The sequence below is a fragment of the Lissotriton helveticus genome, chromosome 6 (assembly GCF_964261635.1).
Source record: "Lissotriton helveticus chromosome 6, aLisHel1.1, whole genome shotgun sequence".
In the NCBI taxonomy this organism is placed as follows: domain Eukaryota; kingdom Metazoa; phylum Chordata; class Amphibia; order Caudata; family Salamandridae; genus Lissotriton; species Lissotriton helveticus.
The window spans coordinates 1298583386-1298598803 of record NC_136067.1 but is presented as its reverse complement, the minus strand read 5'-3'; the positions used below and the strand labels follow the sequence as shown (position 1 = coordinate 1298598803).

Below are 15418 nucleotides of genomic sequence, written 5' to 3'. Positions count from 1 at the left end.
CGACGCAACTATTACAACGCATGTCATTACAACGCATAGCGCTGGGGGGCGCTCTAGGATAGGGAATAGATTTAATTTACTATCCAACACCTTCCCTACTATCCACGGGGACTGGAGTTGGAATAGTAAATTAAACTATTCACTATCCAGCACCCCTAAGCATTATGCGTTGTAAAGGCATGCGTGGTAAAAGCATGCGTTGTAATGTCATACATCCGCGTAAAAGGGGCTTGCAATGGATGTTGCTGTGGGAGTTCCACCGCAACTCCTATTGCTTTTTGATGCTGCCCTAGATTTATATGGATCTGTAAAACTGAGGAAGCGGCAAAAACTAACGCCATGCAAAAGCAGGCATTTTATTAGTGCAACAAAGAGAAATACTTTTATTTCCCTCGTTTTTGCTTTTTCTTTGTGTACTGCATTCTGCGCCAACACTAACTGAGCCGGGGCAGCAGTCTCTTGCATTTGGTAATGGTCACAGGCCATGAGAAATTAGTTCCAAACGAGTGCACTGAGATGGCTGCCCATGGATTTGAAGATGCTTGGTGGGTGAGAGAGAGGTTTTAGGTACTCTGAGCCTTCCCAGAGATGTATCCTCAGCTTTCTCATTCTCACTGCTCTCACTGTGGATCATTCTAGTTGCAGTCATAGCATTGTAATACTATGTGTAAGGGTTTCATGGGTCTGTGTCCTCCGTCCGTAATACCAGCAAATAAACAAAACTTGATCCACTTGGTCTACCCTTTAGACAAGCGTGTGTGGAGTCCTTTAAATACAGGATCCAGGGTACCTGTGAGTGCAAGAGCAGGCTAATGCCCTAATATGATTACTTCCATTCAGAATAGTGTGCTGGAAGCATTTCTTAATATGTCATTATAATTCTAAAATATAAATGCATATTTTGAAGATGTATGCTATTAGAACAATGGAATGGCTCGGCAGGGCTCTACTTAGCGAAGGAATTATTTTGAACAGGGAAAGCCCATCTGGCGTCTTTACCCACTCTATGACCTTTGTCGCAAACACATTACAAATTCTCTAAAACAAACCTTGAAAAAGTCCCATTATACATACTCTAAAGCTCAACAAGTGTGCCAGCCATATCAAAACTACGTAGACTGTACCCAGAATGTCCTAAGAAACTTGTGACACTACAGTGTTAGTTCTGTCAACAACAAAAAATTGCCTTAACAGTACAGTGACCTCAACATGTGTATCTGTACCATTGAGTTATATCAATATAATAAGAAATACGGAATTAGACTAGCACGGTTTCCTTAATGTAATTCTTAATATTAAGGCATTGGTCTGTTCCTATAGTAATAGATACCCTAAGGGCCACATGTATCAAGCAATTTTGCATCCGTGAACACGCCGATTGGCAGAATTGACTCATTTGCAAACGCAAAAAAAGGCTTTTCCCATGCATCAAACCCTATTTTGCAATTTGGTAACCTGTTACCAAATCACAAAATGGGGTTGCGGTTCGGTATTCAGGGTGTTCCTTCCAAATACCGAACCATAACGATATGTAGGAATGTTTTGTGAACATGAATGCAGTCGCCAAACATTTGCATTTTACCACCAACTTCAAGTTGGTGGTAACCCATTCGGAAACAGGACGGGTTCCCCAAGTATGCAAAAACTTTTTTAAGAGCAGGCAGTGGTCCGTGGGACCACTGCCTGCTCTTAAAAAAATGAAAGGAAAACGTTTTTTCATTTTTCTTTTTGTAAAGCAGCCCACAGGAAAACAGGCTGCTTTACTAAAAATAAAGATTGCTTTATTTAAATACAATCATAGATATGGTGGTCTGCTGACCTCAGCAGGTCACCATCCCTGTGATTTCTGTGATTTCTAATGGGTCGCAAATTGCGAACCACTTCATTAACATTCATGAGGTAGGTCATTAGCGACCCACTGGGAATCAAAGAAAGTGTTCAACACACTTTCATGCATGCTGTTTTGCGATTTCCTAATTGCGACTTGCAAGGATTCACAATTAGCGTATTGCAAAAAGGTTTCTTAATACATATGGCCCTTGGGGCCATATGTATGTAACTTTTTTAAGGTCAGAAACGGCCCGATTCGTGGAATCCGTTCGTAGAATCCGTCCGTTTGCGGCAGGAAAAAAGGCTTTCCCAATGTACCAAACCCTAATTTGTGATTCCTTATTAGGAAGAGGTGTGTTTAGGGCAGCCCTTCCTGATACCAAATCGCATCGGTATGTAGGAATGTTTTGTTACCGAAATGCTGTCACAAAATAATCGCATTTTACCACCTACTTCTAGCAAGTGGTAACCGATTCGCAAATGGGAAGGGTTCCCCAAGGGACCCTTTCGCTTTTGTGAATGTATGCAAAACCTTTTTTAAATGCAGACAGTGGTCCCACGGACAACTGCCCACTCTTAAAAAATGAAAAGATAACTTTTCATTCTTTCCTAAATGCAACCTGTTTTCCTTTAAGGAAAACGGGCTGCATTTAAAAAAAAAAAGATTGCTTTATTTAAAAGCAATCATGGACATGGTGGTCTGCTGACCCTAGCAGGCCACCATCCCCGTGATTTTAGCGATTCCTAGGGGTTCGCAAATAGTGACCTACGTCAATAATATCAGTGAGGTAGGTTAATTCGCGACCCCTTACAAATTGCTATATGAAACTCTTGAAGTTTCATACATTTGTAATAGCGATTGCCTAATTGCGATTCACGGGAAATTGCAATTAGGTAATCGTTATTACAGATGTTGATACATGTGGCCCTCAGACTTGGTTTTAAAAATGTGCGAGTGAGGCAGTGTGGGCAGGGTTATTGTGTGGTGCAGGATGGGAGTGGGGAAGCTGTGTCCTCTCGTGTAGGAGCATTCGGCCAGATTCATGAACCGAAAATCGGCTCGCAAAGGGCCAGATTCTGAGAATCTGGCCCTTTGCGAGCGCAATTATTGCATTTGGGATTCATCATCCCAAATGCAATAATCGCTATTATAGAATTCGCTATTGTGCGAGGAATTGCATTTAAGGAATCTCTATTAGAGATTCCTTAAATGCAATTCATCAACCAATTTTAAATTGCGAATTCGCTATATTTGGCCGCTATTTACCACGAAGTCTACCTTCAGGGTAAATAGCGAAAAAATAGATTAAAGCACTTTAGTGCATTTTTTCTTTTGCATGTTACACACACACATGTCCTTTCGACATGTGTGTGCGCAACACCTGTGTAATGTTGCATTTCAGGGGTGCTACAGGGTGTCCTTTGGACACCCCTGGCACCCTTGAAATCGCATCCTTATTTGCGATTAGCAAATTGCTAATCGCAAATAAGGAATAACTCCCTTTTCATTCCTATGGGCCTTTAGGGGAGTTATTCCTTATTTGCGATTAGCAATTTGCTAATCGCAAATAAGGAATGTGTAGGATTCGCAATTTATTTAGCAATTCCTACATGGATCCCGTTTTGCAAGTCCTTAATAGCGATTCCTTATGAATCGCTATTAGGGGCTCGCAAAACGGGAGAATGATGAATCAGGCAGATTGTGTGCTATCCTGCGGGGTGCTGGAGGAGGCAAGCAGAGGCCAGGATACACCTCTTCCCTCAGACCCTGACACTTCCCTCTGTGGTTTTATTGGATGCCAATATGCACCCTGTAATACCATGTCCACTGTTTCCAATTAGGTTCTTATTGGTTGTGAAAAAAAAACAGGCCAATTATAGCAGGATCCCTTATAATTAAATGGTCTTTCTTTCGCTTTCCTCGAAATGTATTGGACTTTACATTTGGCGGCCCCTCTTCTACGTGTCAATTTTTAAGTGTGGTGGCAAAATTTCCCAGTCTTGAACTACTGCACAAATATAAGGTGTGGCATTTTTGGTGCATTTCCAAATGTTGTTTTAAAGTTGTTACAGCTTCAAAGCTCCTTGCTGGAGCTAAGATATTTTGCAGTAGGAATGCGAAGGATTCTATTGTGTAGAAATGTTTAATCTTAGTCCATATTTAAAGGAACAAGATGTGTTTATCCATGAACAAAGGAACTTGAATGGGGAGGGGTGGGTCAAGAAACGCTCAGCCTAATATCGGGCTAAAAGTCATTTCACATGATAAAGAGGCACAGACTGAGGCAAAGGAAAACGTAAAAATCCTAAATTCCCAAGGCAAATCATCCCCATTCCTTCTCCTTTTGTGAAACACATATGTGATTACTACTGGCACTGGGACCTATGTGTTATGCATAGTGCACTGGTTTAATGGTAATAGAGGGCTTATACAAAAGAGTATATTAAGGAATATAAACAAAAATTTAGAGCCTCTAGTGCGGTGCATCCATCCCAGATCTTCTCATGTGTTCCTAAAAAGAGCAATTAAATAAGAAGCTGGGGGGTGCTGCACCACTTTCAGGTGAAGATTTGCTTTCCCTGAACTGAGGTAGGAAGTTTGAAAAGTTCAGGAGTGGGGATATTTTCAGCAAGGGGCCTATGGTTGGTCCCAGGAATTCCCAGCAACTTTTTTCCAAAATCAAAGCAATTTATGCAGTGCCAATGCTCCATGTGTGCTGTAATGCCTGCAGCTTATGGCTTCCACCAAGGGCGGAGCAGTCAGTGGCCAATCCCAAATCAGCCATGGACTTCTGCACAGTCATGACAAGCCATTGCAATGATGCATCCAGGAGAGTGGTGATGTGCGGAATCTGCAGTTAGATGCAGTATCCAACAGAAAGAGTGTTACCTAAGGTAAGTAACTAGTTCATAAAAGAGCTGTTAGAATTGGGGGTCTCTATTTGGTAGAGGTAGGTACCTTTGTCCAAATGGGGACCCTTACTTCTAGTCAGTGTAAGGGGGATACACACTTTAGATAACCCCTGCTCAACCCCTTGGTAGCTTGGCACGAGCAGACAGGCTTATCCCAAAGTCAATGTGTAAAGTATGGGTGTCTCTCTGGCGTTAGCGAGCTTGGTCGATCGACTCGGGCCGGCGGTGGTGTCAGGCACGCAGCCTTTTAAATAACCACTGCTTCTGGGTATCACGGCAGGGTTCATGAGGATCACAGTGCAGGCAGGGCTGCGTGCTGACACACGCACACAGTGTCACTGCGACTCGGGCCGGCGATGGTATCTGATACACAGTACTTGGAATAGTCACAGCCTCTGGATATCACTGCAGGCTTCACGAAGGTCACAGTGCAGGTAGAGCTGTGTGCAGACACACACACACAGCGTTGATGAGATAGTTTTGGAAACTTTGATCTTCCTGAGTTTCCACAACAGGAGGCCAGCTCACACAGGCCCTTGGAGACTCCTTTTCAAGCAGGGGGAGGACACAGCACACAGCAAAGTCCCTTGTCCTTTCCTCAGCGGCAACAGAAAACTGTAGGCCAGCACCAGACACACAGCAAGGGCAGCACATCTCTTCAGTCTCTTCATCTGTCCTCTTTGGCAAAGGTTCCTCTTGATCACAAAGTAATCTAACATTCAGGGGTTTCAGCTCTAATATTTAAACCCCAAAGGGTCTTCGTTCGCTTTGTGTAAGGGGCTCTGAGCCCAGTCCAAACCAGTTCTTGGTGCACTCTGCCAGTGCACAACTTCTTCCTTTGTCAGTGAGGGCCTGAGTCCCAGACACACGCCAGGAGGTGGCACCAGTCTTTTGTGGAGGACAGGCACAGCCCTATTCAGGTACAGGTGCTACTCCTCCCACCGGTCCAAATGCAAATCGGCCTATTCAGCCTAGTGCTGACTCACCCAGACTCCTGGAGCCAGGACACCTCACCAGCCCCTATCACTCCCAAAGCCAGACAGTCAATCCACAACCAGGCAGAGGCACACAGAAAGGTTGAACAAGAAAAATAGCCACTTTCTAAAACTGCTTTTTCAAAAACAGAATTTAAAAACCATCCTTTCTAAAAGATGTGTTATTAAATTCTGAGTTCAAGGATACCAGACTCCAATTTTCTATCTTACTCCTATGGGAAGATATGCTTGTAAAATGTTAGAGAGCATTCCCCATTCTGTTCTATGAGCAAGATAGCCTTTCAATAGTGACAAACAAAATTGGCAGTATTTCACTATCAGGACCTGTTACACAACTCAGTACATGTCTTACCTTTCAGACACAATGCACCCTGCCCAGAGGGGTACCGTGGGCCTTCCATAGGGGTTTCCTACGTGCATGGAAAGGAAAGGGTAGGGCCTGGCAAGTGGGTGCAGTTGCCAGGTCGACATTGCAGTTACCAAACTGTGTACAGGCACTGCGGTGGCATGCCTGAGACATCTTTTCCGGGCTATGCATGTGTGTGGCGCACTCAGCGCTGCAGGCCCGTGCGTAGCATTTGGTTGACCAGCCCTGGCACAAGTGGTGCACATTACTAGGGACCTACTAGTAAACCAAATATGCCAATCAGGGAGCACCAATCATATTCAAACTTTACACAGTGAGGACTTGCACTTTGACACTGATCAGCAGTGGCAAAGTGCCCAAAGCATCTGAGCCAGCAAAACGAAATGCAGCACAACATAAAAAACACAGGAGGTAGAGGCAAAAAGTCAGGGAAAACCACACCAAGGATGCCAGGTCTAACAAGAGCTACGTGAAATTACCTCCTCGTCCATCTTCCCTTCCCATTCCTTACACATGAGCAGCTCAACTGCTCCACAGAAACCTATTACCTAGCTGAGGTCAAATACTTCCCCCAATATGGCTCTGCCTAGCCAGCATGCATTAAGAGGGAAGTATGTCACCAGGACTGCCTATTCTTTTCTTTCTGTGGCTGCAGATACGTTGCCTAGCGAGGTCTGGTACATTTTCTTTACTTTTATATGTCGTAGTTCTTTTGCCTACCGTGATCTGCTCTAGCAGTCACTGTTTTCAGGGAACCTGGTCGCCCTGCACATCGGGCTTTGGTTCATGATGTGGTTTGCAGCGCTGAGTGTCCTTCCATATGTTTCGGTCCCCGCAGATACAGCAGCTGGTCTCCCTTTCAGCTATGTTTGTTCCTTATTGAAGCATCCACCCACTTATACTGCTTTTGGGCTCACTGGTGCTTCCTGTATGCCTCGGCTTCCACAAGTGGTCAGGGGCCACAAGAATTTGATTCCTTAGAAACAGGTCCAATGCAGGGAGCGCCCATTTTCATGTTTGTGGCAGTTATGGAGCCAGCTGCCTCATGTGGCTCTACGGGGGTTCCAATGATGGAAGTTCTTCTGCACATCGTGATTAATGAGTCTGTGGAGGCAACATTCAGTGCCAGGGAAACTGTCAGTCCTCCAGCTAAAATACCTAGGCCCACCCCCCTGGTAGACATGGATGACCCTGATGAGGAGGAAGGATGGAGGGGTCGCTTTGTGCAGAGGGCTGAGTTCTCTGATCTATTTGCCCTTGTCAAAGGCAATCTGGGTTTTACTTCTCCTGTGGTGCAAGAGGTGGAGGATGATTTTTTTACATAGTACCACCAGCTCGATCCTGACTCTACCTTTGTATTGCCTTGATTTTTGAGCAAACGTTACGATTAGGAAGGGGTTTCAAAGAAATTCCCACAGTCAGTCAAATTGGATAACCTGATTGCTGACCTGTCTTCCCAGGGCATAGTACTTTCGGATGACTGCCTTCCTTACGACCCCATCGACAAGAAGGTGGAGGGTGTTGATAAAGGATCTTACCCTGCCTTCAATTTTTCTTTCAGAGCAACAGCCTATTCCAATTATATGGTTCAGTCCCTTTTGAAATATTTCCAGGCTCTTTCTCTTCAGATGAGTGAGGGTGAGGATGAGTCCTCTCTGTTGGCTGTACTTGTCCGACATCTCCTTCAATAACTTGTATGCACCTACTGCAGCATCAGGAGCTTCCATTGCGGCTTGTCACCAAATATGGATGTTTGAGGAGTTGGAGAAGCAGTCAGTAGAGAATCAGAAACTAGTGTCTCCCTTTCTCCCGAGGTAGGGCTTTTGGGTATCGCCACGCTTTTAGGTATCGCCACACTTTTGATTTTCCTCAGGCCAGGGGTGCTAACCAGCCCTTTCATGGTTGAGGTCTTTGCCAGGGTCCCCTGGAAGTGACAAGTCCCAGTCTTCGTCCACTGGTACCCCACTGCTACTTCTCCAAAGTAGTGACTTTCTGCCCTTACCAGTTAGAGCCGGCTCACTTCTTTTATCACCAATGGCAGGGTTTTTCCAATGTCTGGTTGGTTCGGACTGTGACCTCTGGGTACTGGATCGAGTCTTCATCTTGGGGTGTTCAAGGAGACTTCTCTACCCCTGAATCCCATAAAGTAGGGAGCTTTGCTGGAAGATGTTCAGCTTCTCTTGGAGAAGGTAGCTGTCATCGAGATTCAGACCCTGGAAAGGGGAATGGGTCATATTCCATCCTCTTTCTGGTTTCAAAGAAGTACACCACAGACTTCCACCCAGTGTTCACTCTCAAAGGGGTGAATCTGCACACCATTACTTCAAAATGGTAATTTTGCAGTCGATACTCCCTCAACCTGATGGATGCCTACCTGCACATACCCATCCATGCTTTGAATCAGCTGTTTTGGCGCTTTGCGGAGGGCTCATGGCACTACCAGTACTGGGTGCTTCAGCCGTTTGTCTGCGCCAAGGGTTTTTACAAAACTCTTGGCCCCCTGATGGGTATTCTCCATTCTTGAGGTATTCAAGTGTATTCTTACCTTGATGATTAGCTGATTGTTTGTCCTTCTTTCTCTCAGGCATCGGAGGATATCCATTAGGTCTGTCTTCTTCTGGAGTCTTTTGGGTTCCTTCTAAATGATAGCAGGTCCCCATGGTTACTCACTTGTAATCTTCATTACTACGAGTCCTGGTATTTCCAGTCCATTCCTGAGCCCGTCTCTCCCTCCCTGGTTTCTGTTTATGTTGATTGTTTCGTGTTTTCTTTCCTTGGGTTTCTTTGGTATTTCCAGACAGTCTTGGTAACGTACTTCCCCCATTATACATGCTAGGTAGGCAACTCCATATTGTGGGAGGAATTTGACCTCAGCCAGGTAATAGGTTTCTGTGGAGAAGACGATCTGCTCATGTGTAAGGAATGGAATAGGAAGACCTGGAGTAATGAAGATTACCGATGAGTAACTAGGCATTATTGTGTATAGCACCCACCAGGACTGGCATTAGTGCAGTGCGACCAGTGTGGCACTTGTGGAGGAGACGCTGACCTCAGGGGGGCGCTGTGTTTAGCAATAACTTATGATTGGAGAGATGAGGGGCACTTTTGCCTGGTGCTATTGAGAGAATCCGAGAAGGTGGTCATGGGTGTAGGGGTGCCAAAAATGATTTTCGCACCTGGCGCCACCAGCGTTAAAGCCAGCCCTAACTTCCATCATATTATTATGCATTTGTAGAAAACATGTTTGTTCCATTCCTTTTAACTAAGAAAGCAGTAATTGTGCGTCATTAGTTTGCTCCATGAAAATGTAGAGGCTTTTATGTAACAAGCTGTTGTGATCTGTCTCTAGATTTTCTGTGCTTTCTGTCGTAGCATTTATATATATGTTTTTAGTTTAATGCTAGTTTTCTGGTTTATCTCTTGTATATTCTCACTTATTTCTCTTTTTTTCGAAATTTGTTTTTTAAATGCACTTTTTGTAGGGGTAGGTTTACACTCTGTACTTAGACGTTAATGATCATTATTGCTTTAATAAGTTGCACCTCAGCTTTCAGTCATGTATATGTTTTGCGTTATTGTTCAAACTGAAGAATGGCCTGTCTGTTAGTGTACTGTTGAATTCTGGCCAGTTGTATGTGAACAGACCTTCTCTCGACAAAATAAAGTGTTGTACTACATTGCAGCCTCACTGTTAGGAATGAAGACAGACGAGACCATGCTGGAAGACATCTGCATGCAACCAAAATGGAAAGTGTTCAAGTTATAGAAGAATGGTAAGTGAATACTCTGTATTTTAAAGCTGCTTCAGTACAGTCATTATTTTACAAAATGTATATACCTATTTCCAATGTACCTTTTTTTCTGCAAGATTATGAAGTCTGGGTTTACTAAACAGTTATAGGATTTCATAAATCAGTTGCTTTCAGGTCGTCAGTCTAATATTTAACGCTGCTAGGTACAAAGTCACTTCCCTTATTGTGAAAGAGAGATTATAGGATTTGGAGGACATAGGCGAACCCTCTATCAATGCCTGTTTGTGTTTACAATCTCTTTGACCCTGTCACCATGTCATTAAGTTTGGTCTGATACACTGTTCTGTAGATATTTTGGGATAGGCTCGAATCTCTATTTTATCTTGGATAGGGATCAACAAGCTGATCTTGATAATTCTTCATATTTGTAAGTTCAGCAGAGTTTGGTTTTAAACCCTCCCTTGTTCATTACCTCTGTGTGCCTCCCTTTGCTCACCTAAAGGATAGCCATTGCCTGCAGTGTTAAGTATATGCTGGTGATCTACTGATCCTGTCACATCTGCATGGGGATTCAAAAGATTCTCAATGAGTCAGAGAGAGTTTGGAGGGTGTGTACTTATGGATGAGTGACAGTTGGTTACACCTCAATAGGAATAAAAACAAAGTCCTGCTCCTTCACTGCCCTGACCCCAATACTCTTCTTTTACAGTGGCCCTCCCATCTGAGGAGTGATCCTGTCCTTTTCTATTGAGTGTGAAACCCTGTGAAGGTTTTTTGATTAAGAGTTTTTGTGGCTAAAGGTGTCAAGGTTTCTCTGTATTCACTGTGAGAGACCGGTTCACCATTGAGCACTGAGCATAAAATGAGTTGGGTTGTTGTTTTTGATCAAATACAATGTTGCATAACTATTGAAGTGAGTTGTTCATGTAAACAGTTTAACCACTTCGACGCTGATGACGGAACCGCTCCGTCATCAGCCGCGGTGGCGCTGTGCTGATGACGGAGCGGTTCCGTCATGGCCCGCCCGACGTGCCTGCGCGGCGCTGATTTTGCGCCTGTTCGGCGCGTTCTATTGAGCGGGCGGGGCCATGACGGAACCGCTCCGTCATCAGCACAGCTCACCCGAGGCTGGTGATGGAGCGGATCTGACACCAGCGTGTGAGCACCGCGCGGCCACCCCACCCCCTTAGCGCTGCGGCGGAATAGCCGCCGCAGCAAAGGTGTTAATTAAATGGAATGTGTACAGAAGGGATGATTTTTGTTTTTGAAAAATTCTTGTTGATATGACCAAGCAGTGCAAATAGGTAAACAGGCTAATCACTGAACATTGACTGCAAATGTGTGTTTTGATCCAGATGTGTAAGTTAATCAAAACAACATTTCATACCTACCTTTTAAGGACTCACACTACAGAAAAGTCTACACCTATTGCATAAAGTGCAAAATGGACACTGGGGTGTGTGTCATGTGCTCTTGATTGGGTGACTTTCTATTACAGTTGCTTGCTCCTATTCAATGGCTTTTCTCTCTTTTGTTGTGTGCGTCCCGCCCCAGAGCATAGCTCGTTTATATGAATTCTGATTGGAAGAATTGTATACTACCAATGTCGACTTGAATGGACTACTTTTTTACTTGTGACTCTGCTCTCCATGGGAGTGCATCGTTTTTCTGTCGTTCTATCTTGAAACAACTCTCTCTCTTGTTCACTCATTGGCCATCCCACTTAACCATCACACCCATTCATTTTCACAATCCTCATTTTATAATTTTTAGAATATTTTTTCATTTTTTGAGAAATAAAAAAATTAAAAAGATGTCTTCTACATAGGTGTGCACATTCTTGGCAGACATCTTTAAATGTTTTTTCTACTTTCAGAAAAAATATTCGGAGAAGGCCACTAAGCTTGTGTATGGAGTCCATCCTCTAATGATTTTTCTTAAAGCAAAAGAAAAATTATTGAAATATGTCTGCTATTCGTTCACACTTGTATATGATCGTCATCTTTGAATGATTTTTCTTTTGTTTTAAAAATAACAAAAGACAATAGGGCCATGTGTACATGCAAGTGCAGCAGACATTTTAGGGGAAAAGCATTGACAAAGCCATAAGATCATGGGGAGGCATATTGGTTTTAACAGTGCTTGTTTATTTTAATATCTGCCTAGACGAGAGGTCTTCAAAATTTTTGATGCCGAGACCCCCTTGTAAAACCTTTTTAGGCGTAAGGACCCCCTTCCGACAAAAGTTTCTAGAAACTGGTACTCCTCATCATCAACAACTATCGATAACCATAAATGCACCTGTTAGACCTCATCACATCCATCAATCCATCATTCATCCACCCACGCTTTCACACATCAATCCATCCATCCTTCATCCATCAAACCTTTCATCCTTCCATCCATACATCCATCCGTCATCCATCCACCCTTTCATCCTTCCATCCATACATCCATCCTTTATCCATCCACCCATCCATCCATCCACCCATCATTCATCCACCCACCTGTTCACACATCCATCATTCATCCATGCAACCTTTAATCCATCCATACATCCATCCTTCATCCATCCACCCTTTCATCCTTCCATCCATACATCCATCCCCCACCTTCTCACACATCCATCCATGCATCATTCATCCATGCAACCTTTTATCCATCCATACATCCATCCTTCATCCATCCACCCTTTCATCCTTCCATCCATCCACCCTTTAATCCATACATCCATCCATCTCTCATCCACCCACCCTTTCATCCGTCCATCCACCCATCATTCATCCCCCCACCTTTTCACACATCCATTCATCCATGCATCATTCATCCATGCAACCTTGTATCCATCAATACATCCATCCTTCATCCATCCACCCTTTCATCCTTCCATCCATCCATCCTTCATCCATCCACCCTTTCATCCTTCCATCCATACATCCATCCTTCATCCATCCACCCTTTAATCCATACATCCATACTTCATCCACCCACCCTTTCATCCATCCATCCACCCATCATTCCTCCCCCCACCTTTTCACACATCCATCCATGCATCATTCATCCATGCAACCCTTATCCATCCATACATCCATCCTTCATCCGTCCTTTTCACCCTTCCATCTATACACCCATCCACCCTTTCATCCTTCCATCCATCAATCCATCATTTATTCATCCACCCTTTCATCCATCCATTCACCCATCATTCATCCACCCACCTTTTCACACATCCATTCATCCATCCATCATTCATCCATGCAACCTTTTATCCATCCATACATCCATCCTTCATCCATCTACCCTTTAACCCTTCCATCCATCCACTCATCATTCATCCACCCAACTTTTCACACATCCATCCACTCATCATTCATCCACCCACCTTTTCACACATCCATCCATCCTTCATCCATCCACCCTTTCATCCTTACATCCATCCACCCTTTCATCCTTACATCCATACATTCATCCTTCATCCATCCACCCTTTCATCCATCCATCCACCCACCCACCTTTTCTGTGCCTCTCTCATGGGGGGGAGGGGGGTGTCAGTATCTCTCTGCCTCTTCTTCCTTCTTCCTCTCTCATGGGAGGGCATCTCTGTGCCTTCCTTCTGAGGGGGGCAGACAGGCTGTAACTACATCTCATCCTTAAAGAACAGACTCTCAGGCACATTTATGAACCAATGGGACGTGTTGGAGGGGGGAGAGAGAGGACCTTTCATCGTGCTTTACTGGCGGGACCCACAGCTCCAGGCGCGCAATGTCCATTGAACTCAAAGGGCTACAGCCTCCTCCCCTAGCCCCCCCCCGGCTGAGACAGCTTCAGGGACACACACACAGCCGCACCCGAGTACTTCACAGGTCTTTAAAAGACCTTTTACTTGTTAATGAGGCTTTGTTGTTTTTTACCCCTCGGTGTGAATTAGGTCTCCGCCAGTGAGCACCCTCAATCAGCCCGATGCCACTAAGGCAAACCACGTGCTGCGACCCTCTTCCCAGGATTCCACGGCCCCCCAGGGGGTCGCGCCCCACAGATTGAAGACCTCTGGTCTAGACTCATCATAAACATTTACTAACTCAGATAAAAACTTGGAGCATGATTTACAAATGTAACACACTTTTGAGTAAAGTACACTTTGGAATAAGTTTACTACTTTTTGGCATTCACAAAATTCAAGTGTAAATTTACTACAAAAGTGTACATATCATCACCCACTGAGAATTGTAATTGGCTTAATCTGGTGTGGTGGTGATATCCCCCCTAAATCCTCCTTTGACTTCTCCCCAATCCACTCTTACTTTTCCCTATTTCCATCCCCTTCTGTAGCCCCTTTTTCCATTCAGTCCCTCTAGTCGCTCCCAAACTTACTGCTAAAACCTATACTTGCATGTGTTGAGCGTGTGCAGAGACGCAAGACGCAAACTCCACACAGAAGCATAGGTGATGCGAAGGGGTAAAACATCAAATCTGGTTTGTGAATTGCTCCTTGTAGTACACTTTGTAATACTACAAAATGTACTACAATCAATCAATACGGCGTTTGTAAAGTGCACTACTCACCTGTTAGGGTCTCAAGGCGCTTGGGGGAGGGGTGAGGGGGTGCGTTCCGGTGGGGTCATTTGAAGAGCCTGGTCTTGAGGTCTTTCCTGAACTGGAACAGTGTAGGGCTTTGCCTGAGGTGGAGGTGAAGGCCGTTCCAGGTCTCGGCTGCAAGGTAGGAGAAGGACTTTTCATCCACTCTGTTCACGTAGAAGCATGAGACAGTGCCAGGGAGAGGTTGGCTGAGCAGATGCTTTTCTTGGGGGTGTGGAAGGATAGACAGTTGTTGAGCTATTGTGGTTCGATGTTGTGGAGGGCCTAGTATGCATGCGTGAGCAGCTTGAATGTTATTCTTTTTGCGACGGGGAGCCAGTAGAGATTGCGGAGGTATTGGATGATATGGTTGTGCCGGGGGATGTCGAGGACTAGACCGGCTGCGACGTTTACGATGGTCTGGAGCTTGCTGAGGATTTTTTTGTTGATTATGGCGTAGGGGGCATTGCCGTAGTCCAGTCTTTTGATGATGAGTGCGTGTGTGACAATTCTTTTGGATTCTAAGGGGATCCATTTGAATGTTTTCTGGAAAATGCAGAGGGTGTTGAAGCTGGCCGAGGAGATGGCGTTGATCTGGCGGTTCATAGTGAGCGATGAGTCCAATATGATGCAGAGGTTGTGTGCATGGTCTGTTGGGGTGGGTGGGTTTCCCAGGGCGAGGGGCCCCAGGTTTCGTCCCGAACAGAGGGGGTGCAGCCGAGGATGAAGACTTGTGTTTTCTCTGAATTGAGTGTCAGGCAGCTGTTCTCCATCCAGGTTGCGATGGCTTTCATCCCTACTTGGAAGTTGTGCCTGGTTATGTTGGATTCCTTGGTGAGGGAGAGGATGATTTGGGTGTCATCAGCATAGGAGACAATGTTGAGCTTATGCTTTCTGACGACCGTTGCGAGAAGGGACATGTAAATGTTGAAGAGGGTGGGGCTGAAGGAGGATCCCTGGGGTGCTCCACATCTAGTCTCTGTCGC

At 44.8% G+C, this 15418-nt stretch overlaps 1 protein-coding gene across 2 annotated transcripts in view; it reads left to right on the top strand.

Annotated features, from left to right (window-relative positions):
• Nucleotides 1-15418, top strand: part of RGS17 (regulator of G protein signaling 17) — a 333901-nt gene that overhangs the window by 214068 nt on the left and 104415 nt on the right. Inside the window, exon 3 of one of the 2 annotated variants that reach the window (XM_078646976.1) lies at nt 9801-9878. In XM_078646976.1, coding sequence (XP_078503102.1) covers nt 9801-9878 — 78 coding nt within the window. Of the gene's footprint in view, nt 1-9788; nt 9879-15418 lie in introns of both variants that reach the window. The other variant, XM_078646975.1, reaches the window with a different exon arrangement.